Source organism: Phycodurus eques, chromosome 15 (genome assembly GCF_024500275.1).
Source record: "Phycodurus eques isolate BA_2022a chromosome 15, UOR_Pequ_1.1, whole genome shotgun sequence".
Lineage (NCBI taxonomy): Eukaryota > Metazoa > Chordata > Actinopteri > Syngnathiformes > Syngnathidae > Phycodurus > Phycodurus eques.
In genome coordinates this window covers 19,091,107-19,108,878 of record NC_084539.1, presented here as the reverse complement: position 1 = coordinate 19,108,878, position 17,772 = coordinate 19,091,107, and the positions used below count along the sequence as shown (strand labels likewise).

Sequence of the window (17,772 nt, the reverse complement as noted above, 5' to 3'; positions counted from 1 at the left end):
ACCTCCCAACCCTAAATACATACTGCATGCACATTTCGTAGGTAACCACTAGAGGACACACCTTTCCTAGGTTATTTACAGGATTTTTATTTTATTTTATTTTTTTAAAGCAGACAGAAAGTCAATGCATTCATGCTATTTTATATATCAGGGTTGTTAAACTTTTTTTTTTTTTAATGACTGTGCTCATGGTGCTGGTCATAACAGTGAAACCACATAAATGCATAATCACTAAGGGTATAATAGTATTCCCAAAATCACAGCTGGGTACATGCGGTTTTAAAGTCACGGTTCGGTTCACATTCGCCGGTACAGTAAGAGAACAAAATACTGATTGTCTTAAGTGAAAACAGGAGCGGATTTAATGACATTTAAAGTGAAACATCAACATCTTGATTTTTTTTCTTTCCTTTTTAGGGAGATAAAGGATGCAGACAAGTGCAACAGTAACAGTTTTAACAATGCATCTATGTAAACAAGTCGACGTGTTCAAAGACTCCATGTCCATTTAGAAAACACAAAATGGCGATAAAATGAACAAAACATGACTGAAATAGCTAGAACAATAATATTGTTTCAGCTATTTTGTGGCGAGGTTCCCACGGTTTGAATAGCTGTTGCCTGGGTTAGCATTAGCTTCAAGCTAAAGGAAGTAACCGAACAAGTTCGGCGGGAGGTCGGGCCGTCCTCACAAACTCCGAGGGCGACTTCGGCGTGTGTTACTTTCCTCACCTCCTCACTGACGCCGTCAAACAAGCCCCAGCCCGCCTCCGTGTTTCGCCCGAGGCCAGTCACCTCGTTGGCGGTCTCCTTCACTCGTTGCTGGGTTGCTGTACGCTCTCCTACCGGCAGGCGTACACGCGGAAGTCCCACTTCCACTCAGTGCAGTCAGTTGAACCTCCAAACTGAGACGCGACCGACCCGACGCGTCTTTCTCCCCCCCTCGATCACCGGCAAGTGAGCGGCTTCGCAAGGCAAGGTAAGCCCGGCACGGCGCATCATACTCGGGGAGAAATACACGTCTGCTCTTTTTTGCTGCGGCGGTGCTTTGCTTCTGCCGTTTTTAAGTTTCATCACAACGACATTGAATGACTTTGATCGACAAGGTCTCCGTTGAAAACAATATTAATGTCATTACTGGACTTTTATGTCACTCTCGCGAGGGAAGCCAATGGAAAGTTAAGGTTTTTGTTAGGTTTGGTGTGTACTTTAGGAGGCTTGCTAAACTGTCCTCAATCCAAGTAAACAAGTAAACAGAAACCTAATTATTACTTTGTCTCATGACTCTTTTAAGTGGGGTGTGGCTACACGTGTCTATCCTTCTGAAAGCACATAAAATTGAACATTTAATTATATATATATACATATATATATATATATATATATATATATATATATATATATATATATATTGAAGACGTTCACTGTTAGTTTTGTCTTTATACAAATATCCTCAGTTTAGTTCCTTTGGAACACCCCTGGATTTACTCTGCAGGTCCAATTAGCTAATTCCAATTCCAAATGAATGTTTATTATCAATTCTTTTTGACCTTTTCCATGTCCATTTCAAGTGACAAATCCAAGTATGTCTAAGTTTAGACTGACAGAAAACCAACATGGGCAGTAACTCCACAAAGGGCAACACCGGTCAGTGACAACACAGGAGCAAGGACACATAAATAATACAAATATTAAACGCTGCATAGTTTATAGCAGGGGCTTCAACTGTTGTCACACGGGGCGATCCACTATTTCAGAAGTTAAGAAGAGTAAAGATTTGGTTTGTTTAAAAGTAGCCTCTGAAAACACTTGTACCTTACTGTATATTCTATTTTTAAATGCAATTTCAAATAAGTTTCCAGTACAGCCAAAAGCATATAGCCATAAGTAGCCATGACGTTTGCCAGCCAGAGGCTTGGCTGCACTGTATTTGTTTACAGAGTAAATTAGTGGCTAAAGTGCAAGGAAGTAACATTTCTTGTTGCTTTCCAACTACGTTCCATTGGTACTTGGTACATCCATCCATCCATTTTCTGAGCCGCTTCTCCTCACTAGGGTCGCGGACGTGCTGGAGCCTATCCCAGCTGTCATCGGGCAGGAGGCGGGGTACACCCTGAACTGGTTGCCAGCCAATCGCAGGGCACATAGAAACAAACAACCATTCGCACTCACAGTCATGCTTACGGGCAATTTAGAGTCTCCAATTCATGCATGTTTTTGGGATGTGGGAGGAAACCGGAGTGCCCGGAGAAAACCCACGCAGGCACGGGGAGAACATGCAAACTCCACACAGGCGGGGACGGGGATTGAACCCCACACCTCAGAACTGTGAGGCTGACGCTCTAACCAGTCGGCCACCGTGCCGCCTACTTGGTACATTATAAAAAAAAAAAAAAAAATCTGAATATAAATACGTGTAATTATTATTTGTATTTATTTATTTTTTTAACCAGCTTTTTTTAACCAGCTGATTCAGATCTGAAAATATCCCATTCCATGCATTTTTTCCCCTCTTTGCACCGCCACAGCCCATACCCCAATTGTGCCACTTAAGAGCAAAAAAATAAATAAAACAAAACAAAACAAACAATTCAATTGTACCACTTGAACAATGCAGTGTCAATCCAGTCTCAGAGCCAATGGTCCCTCCACTGTATTCACAGTACGGAACTCAGATTTGACTCAATGGTATTTTAGCACGAGTATGTTGAATTTGAGAATCTGGCTTCAATACATCAGTGTTATCAGCGTGTGTATAAAAAGCTGTCTCATAAATTCAGGTTAGAACATGTTGTCCTACCATCCCCAGGCGAGCTGGTGGTGATAAACGAGTCGTAGCTCTACCAAAAACTGTTGAATGTTTGTAGTCTAACAATTTGGGGTTTAAGCTTTGATAAATGAAATGAAATGTAATGCTCATTCAGTTTTAAGCCACAGCGTGTAACAGTCGTAAATGGAATGTGAAATGAACTCTGGTCCGTGAGGACATAAAATGATGTAACCAGGCTGCATTGCCACCTGACATGTTGTGGAATGGGAATTATGTATGACAACAACCACCGAAACGGACAAAGATGTTTTCTTTTTAATCCACGTGATTTAACACAGTTGTAAATCTAACGCATGCAGTAGAACAGGGTTTTGAGGTCAGGGTTGTGAATGGTATTTACATTCAACACGGTTATGCTCAATTTGAATTGATAGAGTACATTACCTATTTGACAAGGTTTTAATGCGAACAACAGCGCTTGGAACGATCGCGTTTGTGTGGACTCAGAGATTTCTATAGCTCGAAGAAGTGTTGTACTTTGATTGGGTCTGTTAAACATCTATATAGGTATGTAAAATGTTGATGTTTAAAACTACACACAATGGAACTTCAAAGTTACAGAAAAAGGCCATTCTGGAATGCCGGGTGACCACAGAATTGCTCGTATTACACTGGAAATAATTGAAATAAAATGATTTTTTTTCCATTGTACATTTCATGTAACTTTCAACATCAATATTTCAATCTTAATACAACCCCAATTCCAATGAAGTCGGGGCGTTGTGTTAAACATAAATAAAAACAGAATACAATGATTTGCAAATCATGTTCAACTTATATTAAATTGAATACATTACAAAGACAAGATATTTAATGTTCAAACTGATAAACTTGATTGTTTTTAGTAAGTAATGATTAACTTAGAATTTTATGGTTGCAACACGTTCCCAAAAAGCTGGGGCAGGTGGCAAAAAAGACTGCGAAAGTTGAGGAATGCTCATCAAACACCTTTTTGGAACATCCCACAGGTGAACAGGCTCATTGGGAACAGGTGAGTGCCATGATTGGGTATAAAAGGAGCTTCCCTAAATTGCTCAGTCATTCACAAGGAAAGATGGGGCGAGGTTCACCTCTTTGTGAACAAGTGTGTGAGAAACTAGTCGAACAGTTTAAGGACAATGTTCCTCAATGTACAATTGCAAGGAATTTAGGGATTTCATCATCTACGGTCCGTAATATCATCAAAAGGTTCAGAGAATCTGGAGAAATCATTGCACGTAAGCGGCGAGGCCGAAAACCATCATTGAATGCCCGTGACCTACGATCCCTCAGGCGGCACTGCATACAAAAAACGACATCAATGTGTAAAGGATATCACCACGTGGGCTCACGAACACTTCAGAATACCGATGTCAGTAAACACAGTTCAGCGCTGCAGCCCTAAGTGCAACTTTAAACTCTACTATGCAAAGCAAAAGCCATTTAAAAAAGTTGAAAAGTGTTCAAAAGCCAGTATCTGTGATGGTATGGGGCTGTGTTAGTGCCAATGGCATGGGTAACTTACACATCTGTGAAGGCACCATTAATGCTGAAAAGTACATATAGGTTTTGGAGAAACATATGCTGCCATCCAAGCAACGGTTTTTTTCATGGACGCCCCTGCTTATTTCAGCAAGACAATGCCAAACCACATTCTGCACGTGTTACAACAGCGTGGCTTCGTAGTAAAAGAGTGTGGGTACTCGACTGGCCTGCCTGCAGTCCAGACCTGTCTCCCATTGAAAATATGTTGCGCATTATGAAGCGTAAATTACGACAACGCAGACCCCGGACTGTTGAACAGCTGAAGCTGTACATCGAGCAAGAATGGGAAAGAATTCCACCTACAAAGCTTCAAAAACTGATGTCGTTACTACTGTCTTTCTTTTCTGCCTTTTACTGCCCACAGGTGGCCAAGGTGTGCAGACCGGAATGAGCAGCACAATGTCCACTGAATTGAATAAGAAAGTGTGACTAAATCAGTGAAATTCTTTTTAATTCTATTTAATGCTGTGTTTTTAGAAAGTATAATAGTATAGCGTGCAATGTTTCTCATTAAAAAAAGGCCTTCCACTCGGCCCGGCGATGACTCTTGTTGAATACGCCCGCCCAATTACTAGCTCTCAGCGCTCCTTCATCAACAACATTAAGAAGGTGTGGCCGCTCATGTCTCCGCATGATAGTGTTGGTGGTTGCAAAACATGCGGCGACATGAGTGCACTGTTTGTCTTTTCCATATTAGGGAGTATGTGAAATGAAAAATGAGGGTTCAGCGTGGCGTAAGAGCATGATCTGATATTCTGCATTTTTCTTCTTATCAAGATTTTAAGTGCCTAAGGTCCCACTGGGCTATGAAATGCAATACTGCAGGACTCCAATGCGAATAAATCACTTAGTTGTATTGTAACCGTAAATACCTGTACTCATGTGTTCGTGTTTTTTGTTTTTGTTGACTTTATCGTCATTTGTCCGCTGTGTTGGCCACTGTTTTTTGAACATATTCTGTACAGGGCATCACTGGTTTACGAAGTTTCCGGCATAAAAGGTTTTGAGGCCAACGTCTAGTATGGCTTTTGTAACCCTGACAACCAAAGGAGGGTGTGGCTTTTTGTTGAACCCCAACTGGAAGACTTTGTCGAGTTGCGTTATTAGCGTTTCCTCTTTCACAGCGAGTCATCAGACTTAGCCCACAGTGATAAAAACTGTGACGGCGCAAATTTGGTAGCAATCCAAAAAAATCTGTAGGACAAGGTCATCTTTGAAGGACACCTTAAAATGGCCAATATGACTGTAAAATATTGGCCACGACTGTAAAATATTGGCCACAGGAAGTCTGCCACCAAAATGGCAGACTTCCTGTGTCCTTCTGGGCATGTGTTATTGAGACTTATTTTTTGGTCAATATTGGGCACCATTATTATGATAGCTGTCGCACCACAGCTGACGATTACATTCAAGATGGAGACAGTTTGTCTTCAAATTAGGTGCTGTCTTAATACTGCCATGACATTGTGTGTGTGTATTTGTGTTTGGATATCTTGATTGTAAAAGTGTGCGATATAAATAGAAGAGTTCATCTCCGTGCTTCCCAGGTGTTCACGTCCTCGCTATAATTTTCACACATGATTTAGTTTCTTGTACCCCCCCCCCCCCCCCCCCCCCCACACTTGGCTACTTTAAAGGACCTTCAGGGCTGACCAGGTGACAGGCCACAACAGGTGGTGCCTTGACCTCCAGGGACCTACAACCACCTGACATTCTTCGGAGATGACAAGGCGTTATTATTCATGACTTACTCCTCGTATCTTCCGTCTGCTCTTTCCACTTGCATCTGTTCCTTTTTGGAGCCCTGGTTCACAGCAGATAGGGAAATATTTGCTACGTTTATTAGTTCCCATTCAAAGAGACCTACGATGCCTTTTTTCCCCACAAGTTAAAACAGTTCTCAGGTTTCTTTATTTGTCTTTTTACACAGGTAGAGTATTTATCTTTATTTAACAGCAATTGACCATGGGCCCACAAGAGACCTTGACTCTGTCCAAACCCGCACCGCGGTCAGCCATTTGAAGATACCTGTTGTTGAGCCTTTGACACTGCCTTTAAAACCCAGACTTTTTTCATTTTTCAGTATCTGCACCATTCATACAAAACAAAAATTCATAACAAAAAAAAATTGTTTAAGTCACTTCTGCTCCATTAAGTTACAACACAACCCACTGGAGTCGGTACCAATAATCCACATCGGCAAGACGCTTTATCACTCGACGTGCACTTCTCCCACCGTTGTGTTGAAGCAATTGTCGCTGCCATTCTGGTGTGCTGGTGTTCTAGTGTATGTAAAAGCCGTAGACAGGTTTAAACTCTGATGTGACAATTTGGCAGAATTAGGGGCCCTCTGTTCACAATTTTTTCCCATATTTGTCTGTTGAAATGCTGACCCCATATTCCCCTTTTTCCACGTAATTACACTGTGCCGTGTGTGATGTATAACGCTAATGACTTAACCTTTGATGTCATATTTTCATGTCAGCTTCCACCCTTCCTGTCGGGCAGGTCACAGGTCCTATAATCCCACAAACGCTGTGGTTTTTGTGAAATTATGCACTGTGGCAGATTTCTCTCAGCTGGATGCTGTCATAAAAGTCACACCCTGACATATTAAAAACCAAGCGGTGTTCTGTAAATATGACGAGGCTTTTTTTTTTTCCAACCCTTCAACGAGAAAAGCGTGAACATGTGACAGCACTTAACCTTGTCCGTCCGTCCCTTGCAGTTTTCAAGGGGAATGCATGGTTAAATCAGGGCTTAAACTGGTGAAACCTAATCACGCGTGAAATATTTGAGTAGTGCACATGTGTCTCCCATTTGGAACTGTCCCATTCATGTGCATATTCGGTACATAATTTTTATTTTATTTTATTTATTTTTTTTGTATAGGAGATGATGTATTCAAATCTTCCCTCCTCTGAAACATTAAGCTGGCAGTCAGTCGAAGCTGAGTCCTGGCATGTTTTCATCTGTGCAGGGTGTTTCTTGAAACTGCACTTCAATTTCTTAATCAGAATTTGTAAAATGGAGAAATTAGTTTTATGGACGTAGAGCCATCAGGATATTGTCTAGACCACAGTGGAGGTTGAAGCCAACAAGTCTCCCGGTCTGTAGAAAACAAGAGGATACTATTGCCAACTCATGATTCATTTTCCAAATTCTTCCCTTGAATCTACTCACTACTATTTTATTGCATTTTGGCTTGTTTTTTTTAATCCCGAAAACATGGTGTTCAGTTATATATATATATATATATATATATATATATATACATATATATATATATATATATATATATATATATATATATATATATATATATATACATATATATATATATATATATATATATATATATATATATATATATATATGTTTGGTTCACTGAGCAGCGACTGAGATAATTGGGATAAGATTATCCAAAGGTAAACAAAGGATAAACAGGTTTTCAGGTTTTTTTTAACCCGTGTTTTTTTTTTTTAGACGATTTCGATTATAATTCTTATTATTGAAGGGGATTTCTGAATAAACCAACATCTGTAGCCCTCTTAACATAACTCACGTAAAGTAAGTTACAAGCCTTTTTTACAGAGACCAAGCTAAATTGGTATTTTAGGCGTTTATCTGCAGTCGCCTTTTACACAGAACCCAACTAAGGCTCTTCGTGATGTCTTCTTTTCCTTCCATCTTCTCTTGGAAGAGGTCTGCATTGATGTAGTTCGACTTTAGTTCGCAAACTAGTCACGACTGAATCAACAGCGCCTAATACTGCACTCCATTTTGTCTCGAGTGCATCAAAACACTAATAATCAACTATCAATTCCACACAAACAATCAATTATCTATTTTAGGGCTAAAACAATGACTCAAATATCTTGAATAACATATATACAATAAAATAAAAGTAAAAAAAGTAATAAAAGTCAAACCAAAATCTGTGGCTCAAAGCTTCACATTGATCATTTTTATACACAGATACATGTTACTGCAAAATCTTAAAATATCTGATAGCTGCAGCCCTAATCTATTTTACGACTGTCTTCCCAACTCAGTTTCCTTTATGTACAGCTAGCCTTGGCATCTCTCACTCACTCACTCACTCACTGACTGACTCACTCACTCATGTTGTGAATGTACACGACTAATGTAATGGGTCAGTGTATGACTTCTCATCGACTCTTGTTGTGTGTGTCTCTCTTAGGTGAATCATGAGCAGCAACTACAGTGTGGTACTGGCTGGTTCGGCTCCGTGGGGCTTCAGGCTACAAGGAGGGAAGGACTTCGGTCTTCCCCTCACTATTTCGCGGGTGAGTGGCGAGGACGCCTTCTCCGTAACCTCCTTGGCATGCGGCCCATCCGTGCTACACCTGCGTGTGACATTCAATGCTAAACAAATAACAGTGGTACTTTGACTTGACTTACGAGCGCCCCTATGGGTGAGTTTTTGGAGTTAGAAGCTTTTGCTTGGTCAAGTTCAACAACTATCCCCGCCAATTCGGGCCCGCCGGACTTAAGCCTCGAATGTCACTCACAAAGGCACACATACGACACTGCAGTTGTTGTGATTGTCCCAACATATACTAATTCCACTTTAGAAAACCAGTTATTCCTTTTCTCTTTCATTATGTTATTGTACTAGTATACATTGCTATTTTTCTTTATTAAGAAATACAGTACGTAACAAAAACAATGTGGATTTTTTTTTTTTTTGGGGGGGGGGGCTTGAATGGATTTATGGCATTCAAATTCATTTAAATGAGGAAAATTTGATTTAATATACAAGTAGATTGATTTAAGAGCATGGTCACAGAACAAATGAAACTCCAATGCTACACCTTCCATCAAAATTGTCTGACTAGGCCATAAGTCCCGCTGGGCATTTACCGACCCTAATGGATTGCTCCTATGAACCAATGTTTGCTGTCATTTTGGTCATTTAAATGAGGGATATCATCCTGGCGCTTGGCCCGCTGTGAAACACTGCGAACTATAAATACTGGAGCTGCACTGAAAGAACTAAAAGTTCTCCTCAAATTTCCCATACGATGGAAACCTCAGAAGGCTGCTGTGGTTCAGTAATAACTATTTGTAACATAGGGGCCGCATGATTTTAGAGTAATATTAAGCGATAGATCACTGCCTATCCTATACATAGTTACACTGTTTATGTTCCTGGTGTAAGGGCATGAAGTGCAGCACACTCAATTGTTCCAAGAATTAAAGGAGGTTCTGCTTCTCGCTGGTGCAGAATGAGCAGTGTTATTTAGTTTACTGCTTCCTGTTATGAAGTTGTAATCTCAGTGTCACTCTAGAGATCAGTGACTGTTTATTTGACGCTGGCAACATCGGTTACAATTTGAAGATGTCTCTTCTATTGAGGAACTCTTTACATCTGCATGAGTACAAAGTTGCCGAAATAAGTTAAGCGAGGTTCGTCTATTTGTGTCCTGTGATAAACTTGGAATGCGTGACATTATTGTTGTCACGCTGGCATGTATATCCGAGTAGCAGCATTCGTGTCCTTAATATGTGATTATAAAGAAACATATGCAGACATGTGGATTGATGGTGTATTGGTTTGGCCGTTATGAGTTTCGAATGGAGCGGTACTGTATATACGCATGTCATAAAAGTTTTACGGGTTGTCAGGAACTTGACTCCCGGCTGTGATATTTACTGGGATTGGCTATGTCAGCTTTTACCGGGGGGTTAAAAATAATATCAGTCAGCTGAGTTGGTAAGGGAGTGTCGCTGGTGTGTATTTAGTTGAACATTTGATATTTTTGTAATTAAGTAGTTACATTTGAAATTTGCACCTGGGAGATGGTGACTGGGGACGTGCACCAACTGATCTGATCTTTGACCACAGCTACCTCAAAAATCTAGGTTGAAAATCTGTTAAAATCCATACAACCATGAATCCTAAACGTTAAAGATGTCGGTAGAGGCGTAACGGTTTGACTATTCTTGCTCATCTCCTGTGTGACATCAGTCATAATGATTGTGCTTTTTGCACAACAGTGTCCCGCATATCCAGAAACGAGGTTATAATTGATATATAGGAACATCTGGCATTGATTTGAACACACAACATCACTTACTTCCTCCACTTGATGAGTGAGTAGAAAATTGTTTGGACCACAAGCTTATTTCACGGTTCATGAGACACCCACGAAGCAAAATAGACTCTACTTGCAGTATGGTATGGAACAGCATGAATTGATTCTTCTCTGGCTTTGCCTCAGTATTCTGATGTCATTCACCACCTGGTACAAACACTTGATTGTGCACAATGAATTATGAAAGGCTGTTTGTGTATAAGTCAACCACTGGCAGATACCCCAATGCCTATATGTATGTAGCCTTGAGGTGGAGTATGTAGCATAATACCACATGTAATACTGAGTGTGGTGTGACAGCATGATGAGACATACCCACATCATTTCAAATTGTCAGGATTTATCCGAAACATACATTATGTGCTCTGTGGATAGGATGATGAGAACCAAGAGTACTGTATGGACAATTTATGGACCTTAATATTTCTGGTTTTATAATATGTGCTGGTGTCTGTTTCTACTTCCACAATGTGTATAGTTATTTAAATTTCTGTCGCGCTTCCATTGTGGAAAATAGGCAAACTCAACATTCAATAGCTGTTGAGATTTTAAAATAATTCCCTTACTATACAAACAAACAAATAATAATGATATTCAAGTGACTGTATTATGCATGTTCTTGATGTTTTTAGTGCTCACTCAAATTGAATGCCAAAATTCCATAGGTCAAATTACGTGCGACACTATTGAGGCCATACAAAATTAACTGGAAAAATATACATCTAATACATAATGCCACATGAGATTTCAGGAAATCTCATGAGACTTGGCTTCAAGTTACATTTTAAATGTTTCTTAAAACTTTGCTTTTACAGTTAATAAAGGTTTTATGGTGCCAACAGTTTGACCTTGGAATGAAATAATTCTATTGCCATGATTTATGTGTATATATGTTCTGAATCCAAACAAATCAGAGTGCTTTACAATTTTAAGCGGGTTACAATGTTTTTAAATATTTGTATTTATTTATTTATTTTACAACTTGTGCTTTCAGTATTTTCATGTACAGTGAAATGGATTGTCTGTTTCGGTCATGCAGAATCATCGACATTTATGGCTTGTAAAGCTCTTTAAACCAAATCAAATCACTGTATGACGGCGAGGTCCAACCCTTGGCTCAAGTTGGACCAAGAAAAAAATTCAAGCGGCAAATAAATCTCGAGGAAAGCATTAAGATAAATAGCTTGTATGTTTTCACTGCTGGCAAACAGCCCAGTGTCTGTCGTTCTGCCTCTCCATTTTGTTGGAATCTCTTGATATTGTTTACATGGGAACTCGTCAAATCTATCCCCTAGTCCACCGTTTTTTTTTTTTTTTTTTTTTTAATTGATTTATTAATGCTTGTTAATCTACCTACTTATGTCATCTCTACTACTATGTATTTAGTGGCTTCCCAGTATGATCTGTCTGGTGTCCAAAGTTATGTTGAAGTCATCTGCTTTCAATCTCGGCTCTAGCCGAAATCTAGAGCCATTGAGTGTTTGCTATTACTGTACTGAAGCCTCTGCATTAGTGTACATACGCATACTATGCTTTGATTTCGATGCTTCAAATTTCAGCAATTCTCATGAAGTCATAAGCCAAGACTTGGTTGTTTCCTACGCCTTTTGGTCTGCATTGCATGTTTATGAAGAAAGTCATGTCGTGCTAACATTTAGTTCGAATGAGCGTCCAATTAAAGAAAGCTAAACTGGAACGCAGCCTGGAGGGTTGTGACATGTCGTTGCTATTTGATGTGGTAACTTGTGGGTAGAAGCATGGCTTGAGACACTTGAAATGCGAGCGAGTGCAGCAGATGTTTGCCAAATTTTCACTGCCATTGCCATCTATATAGGGTAATTTACAGGGTGATGGCTAGCTTAATTCCCCACCCCGCAGTCAGACAAGCTCTGCAACACAACAGCTTTGCCCAGTCTATAAATAGCGCTCTTCATTTTTACAGGCCCATTAACTGCAATTGTCTGTCAGTCAACACAGGGAACAAGTGGCAGTGAGCCACCACCGACCATTATACTGTACCTCAACTAGCCAACAACAGTGGGCTGACCTGCCAGAAGAGAAATGAACTATTTTCATATTTTTGCTTATATGGCGGTCTCTGCTCCGTCTTCATTTCCCGAGTGTCTTCCTGTCACATAAGCTCGAATACAAACCATGTTTGGAAGAGCTCTATGGGAAAACAAAAGGATTCCAGATTGGGTTTTCTTGCAATGGAAATCCACTCCAGTACTCCAGTCCTTTCATATGGGTTGTTTCTGACCGGACTACAGAGCATTCAGTGTTCAAGCGCAGGGTCGCGCTGCTTTTGTGTTGTTTTGTTTGTGTTGTCATGGCAATTGAACTAAGCGCTCCTGTTAAGGTCGGCTAGGCACCGCGGCTTTTCCAAGGGCCTCATTGAGGTAATAAGAGGCTGTCATCAAACCATGACAACCATGTGTCGAACATTCTTCTTGAGCTCTTAATTGGGATGTTTGAATGCTGAAGTATTTGGCGCCCCCTGTATTGTTGTTTTCGGCCTCTTCATTAATGTAATTAACAGTCTGTGCAAAAAAAAAAATGCTCTTAGGAGTGCTAAATAGTGGGAACTATGCTGACGGGTTGAGATGAGCTGCGTAGATGAGCCACATCAACCTGTTCACATGGGAATTTAGTGGAATTTCCTATGAAAAATCATGTTTAGTCCACACATTTTGGCTTGAATGCTATGGAAATGATATGCCATAAACCCTTCACATTAACCAACACATTATGGCAAAATATAGAGGTTTTTTTTCAATGGTGTACTTCCCCTATGTTAACTAAATTGTACTGGTTTTACATAGGCCCACTATTGATGGGAAATAGTCCAGTTATGAATGTAATTACTATAAGTGTATGGTCTCACTCATATTTGCCCATCGTCATTAACCCACTTAGAAGCCCAACGAAGCAGAAAAGCATTTGAAAACACATTTATGCCATCTTTTTAAATATACCATAATCCATCACTTTTCTATATTTGCTATATTCGCATATATTACTTTAATAAGATAATTTCACAGTCACTAGTCAGGTTATTCTAAATACCTAATGATCAACTTTGTCTAAAAATACACAGAAGGATGTTCATTAGCAGCATTTGCCACGAGTCATCCATCTTTGACTCCCCTTGTCTTGACACCATGTCAGGCACAGGTCTTCTTCCATATAAGGCCGTCCATCGTAGTCGACTTGACGTCGCACGCATCTCTGGCTGTATCGCAAAACACTTCCTGTTACATGACTTCTCCTCTGCGAGATGACCGCGGCCCTCTTCCTCATGCCGTACTTTTACTGGCGGGAGGCAGGAAGTGACACAGCGGGGAAGATTAGGAACATTCCAAATGATGATGTGCTCGCTGTTGTCTGGTGCCCATGTCCTCTTTCATTCATCTCTTTAACTGTTCCCTTTCTCTTTTGTGCGAAATAGTCCCTGTGAGTCCACAGTTTTAAAATACGGTGCTCATCTGCATCGTGAAGAATTTCCTTTTGGCAGCAGTGTACTACACAGAGCAAAAAAATAAATCAATAAATAAAAACTTCCAATAGGGTCTCAGTCTCACTAGTAATTTATCGTGTGTAGGTCTTTCTAGAGCATTTCTAAGTAAACCGAGAGATCTATTTTTATTTTTTGTTTGATACAGATGGATTAAAGACATGGTGGAAGGCTGTTAATCTGTCTGGGTATATATGTTTTTTTGTGGGATCTTGTACAGAAACCGTCATACATTATACATATCATACAATTGGGAAAATACACATACATCAAAGTATTTTGTAGGTACTAATTTAATAATCTCTTGTGCTTTGCCACAGGATTTAAAGTAGATACATCAAACATGTATTGTGCGCTATTGTTCGATTCAAGTACGGAGTCAGCAGTGTGGAGAGGACCACAGCGGCGACTCTTAATTGCTAGAATCCCATTCATGTAAAAACACTTGGAGAGACTCTTCAGCTATTTGAAAACGTTTGGCCAAAGTATAGGTGATATCACAAAATCCTGAACCCATCATCTGATTTTCAAAGTCCTTGCTGCGTTTTACTCCGGTTGAAGTGACCATTCCAACCAGACTTAGGATTTTGACAAACTGTCTTTTGGGGGAAATCTTGTCACATTGCTACTCTCAACAGTCTTTGAGCTTGAATTCAACCTTTAAGTACTCTAGCTGTAAGGCATTAAAGTGGGAACTCTAAAGGACGATATTGTGGGATGCTGGTTCACCTCTGAGTTGTTTGGGTTTGGTAACAGGACAGGCTTCCAAATGAAAAAAAAAAAAAGTAACAGCTGTACCAACAATAAATTATGCAGTCTAAACTGAAATGATGAATGACCAAGGAGTAAGGTGAAGATGATTGCTTTAAAAAAAAAAAAAGGTTTTATTATTTTTTCGCAATATTCTTTTAAAAAGAAATCAACCGCTGTAAGAACACGAACCAATCCTGCAAGTGAGATAACGTGTCGTGCATAGGGACACACAAGGGGAAACTACAGTGGACGGAGTTCTGTTCCGACGGCAGTGGCGTAACCCGAATTTGCACGTTAATCAAAATACTCTGTAATCTCTCATGAGCCTACGCCGCACATATAAAGCCGCCCAATACAAAACAGTATCTATGAAGACATACGTAGCTACGTCATAGGGCAAACTAGTTCATTGTGCGCTGCTCGTAACCGAGACTGCTGTTGTCTTACTGCGTTGAGTGTGAGTCTGTTAGTGCTGAAATTATTGACTTGAATAATTCAATTACAAAACAACGTGAACCAAAATCTCTGCCTCGAATCTTCGCAGTGATCATTTTCCAACACAGACCACCCCTCTGTGTAGAAATAAGTTGGCGTGATGGTGGTGAGCTTGCTGAACTGAGGTGTTGTGTGAAATACTGAGATGATCTCTGATTTAAAATCCCCGAAATGTTTTGTGCGACTTTTGAGACATTTTTTTTCCCCAGAAAATTCCAAAACATCCGTACCAACTTTCTCCTGGCTTACAACTGTGAATTGTAATTCATGCGTGATAAGCATTTGACATCGAGGTGGTTAGAAGCCAGACAATGCAAGCCAATGAATGTAAATCCTAATAGTAGCAAGCAGCGCAGGTGTTCTGGCTGGTTCCCCAATACAGGAAGTCCTCGATTTACGAACAAGTTCCGTTCCGGCGCTGGCGACGTAACCCGAATTTCCACGTAAGTCGGATTTCACCGTGAAAGTCGAAATTTACGTCGAAATACTTCTGTTACGGCTATTGTCCCACGTGATTGCGACAGCAAGTTCAGTGTGTGTGGGCGTGTGCGTCGATGTGTGAGTGAGACCGGGATTGTGAAGGAGGAAGGAGTGCGCGCAGGTGCGAGTGTGTACAGTGGCAAGTGGAGTGACGGCGACCGGGGAAGAGTAGCGATTAGCGGAGGACCCGTTGACGTTGAATGTGCAGAGGAGCTAATAAAGCCATTAAAGCAGCAAATGGGTGCTTCGTGCCTTTATTGTTGCTCAACGAGAGAAGGGAGTTCAACCCGAGGCACAAACACAGACAAGCACGATGCACTAGCTGAGCAGAAGCACTCTGGTGCTGGGGACAAAATGGCGGACGAGGCACGGGCGTCGTAAATTCGAAACGTCGTAGGTCGAGTACGACGTAACTCGAGGACTTCCTGTATTGTTTCGTATTAAAGTTGGAATCTAAATCATCAAAATGATTTTGAAGCCACTTTAAGGTCAAATTAGAACTTATTGCGGCTTGAAATGTCAGCTCAGTTTCATTACTCATGTCCCTGTTCGAACTGGAATAGTTTGAATCAATTGCTATTAATCAAAACCACATTAAGAAAACATCCTCCTCCCACAGAAGAGTTGGAACATTACAGCCACATTTCCAATTCACTTATCTTCTCCTTTTCTTTCAATTTTTTTACAGATTTCACCTGCCAATAACACTCATTTGTTTTGTATCTTTGTGAGAAAGACCGACTGTAAGATGCCGGCAAGACCAAGTTCACCACAACTTGGATATTAAACACGGCTAACCACGTATGAAACACTTCACATTCTGAATACATTACAGCTGTTTTCCCCATTCGTGCCTGCAAATAGTTTTCTTGTAGATTTACCTTATATAGCGCTACATATTGTTGTTTTTTTTCTTGGTTCCCTACCAGGAGGGAATTCTTTGTCACTCCCCATTAGGTTTACAACCCACAAACACGCTAATACTGGAAGTTCAGACAAAGAATCCAGCAGCCGTCCAAATGTCTGTGCATTCAGCAGTCTTTCAGCAGCTTTTCTCTGCCTCTTTACCATTAAGTTTCCTGTTTTAGTAAGAGGCAGCCACTGCCAGTATGTCAGAGGTGATTGGACACGGTGCACTATAGCGCAAAGAACTGTTTTATTAGGAGTAAGTGAATCAGGATAAAATCTGCTAAGAGATACTCGACACTGAGTCAGGTGAGGCTTTGTACTCCCCGGTTTGGTGACTACTTAACACCTCGCAACTAGCACTTATGGCAGCTGCATCATAGGTTTCCGAGACTTCTAGTATGCTTACATAAACCTCAGTTGCGCGTTGGAAGCTACCTAGTGATCCCAGAAAGTATGACTCCAAAGAAATGAGTCACTGTCCTTGCAAGTTTTGGCCTACACCTCTGTCACTTCCTCATTCCTTGCAGCTCCTTTTCCCCTATTTGGGCTATTGTGACGTAAAACACAATGGCACATTGTTTTTGCCCTCATTGTCTTCTCCTTTTACACCAGTGGAAACAGTTACGCAGGCTAAAACTGAATGCAGAGAGAGAAAAGGTTTAAATTTGTTCGTAAACAAACTAATGGCGAAATGGGGTTTAATTAGTGCTATTTGGGCGGAAAACCCACAGGGAATAGCTTTAATTTTCCTAAAAGGTCTTAATTATCCTTTAAAATTACACTTAATCCATAAATCCGTCATTCGGATCTTAAAAAGACCACAAACGCAATAAACAACATTGTTTTCATTGGAAGACAGTCTGCAATCGCTTTAAAACAAATGTCATACTTATTTTCTTACTTTATTTATCTTTTTCTCACTATTCTTGCAAGTGTACTTACAATTTTCAAAGAACAAAGAATGAGCCTGCATCACTCACGCCTAGTGGTCATATTTTGCAAATGAGAGGTTTTAGTTTGGATTAAAAGGCCGTCAAAAATCCTCCATTTGGTTTCTTCAACGCTGCAGATACGCTGCACAGGTTTTACAAAGACGAAGACCTATCAAAATCTGAATCTCGCTACTTGACAAAGTTCTCCGTCTT

At 40.4% G+C, this 17,772-nt stretch overlaps 1 protein-coding gene across 2 annotated transcripts in view; it reads left to right on the top strand.

Annotated features, from left to right (window-relative positions):
• The first annotated feature begins 696 nt into the window (after positions 1-696).
• pdlim5b (PDZ and LIM domain 5b) overlaps positions 697-17,772 on the top strand; it is a 43,212-nt gene continuing 26,136 nt past the window's right edge. Inside the window, exons 1-2 of one of the 2 annotated variants that reach the window (XM_061698797.1) lie at positions 697-974; positions 8,559-8,664. In XM_061698797.1, the coding sequence (XP_061554781.1) occupies positions 8,566-8,664 (99 nt within the window). In that variant the 5' untranslated portion in view covers positions 697-974; positions 8,559-8,565. Of the gene's footprint in view, positions 980-8,558; positions 8,665-17,772 lie in introns of both variants that reach the window. The other variant, XM_061698796.1, reaches the window with a different exon arrangement.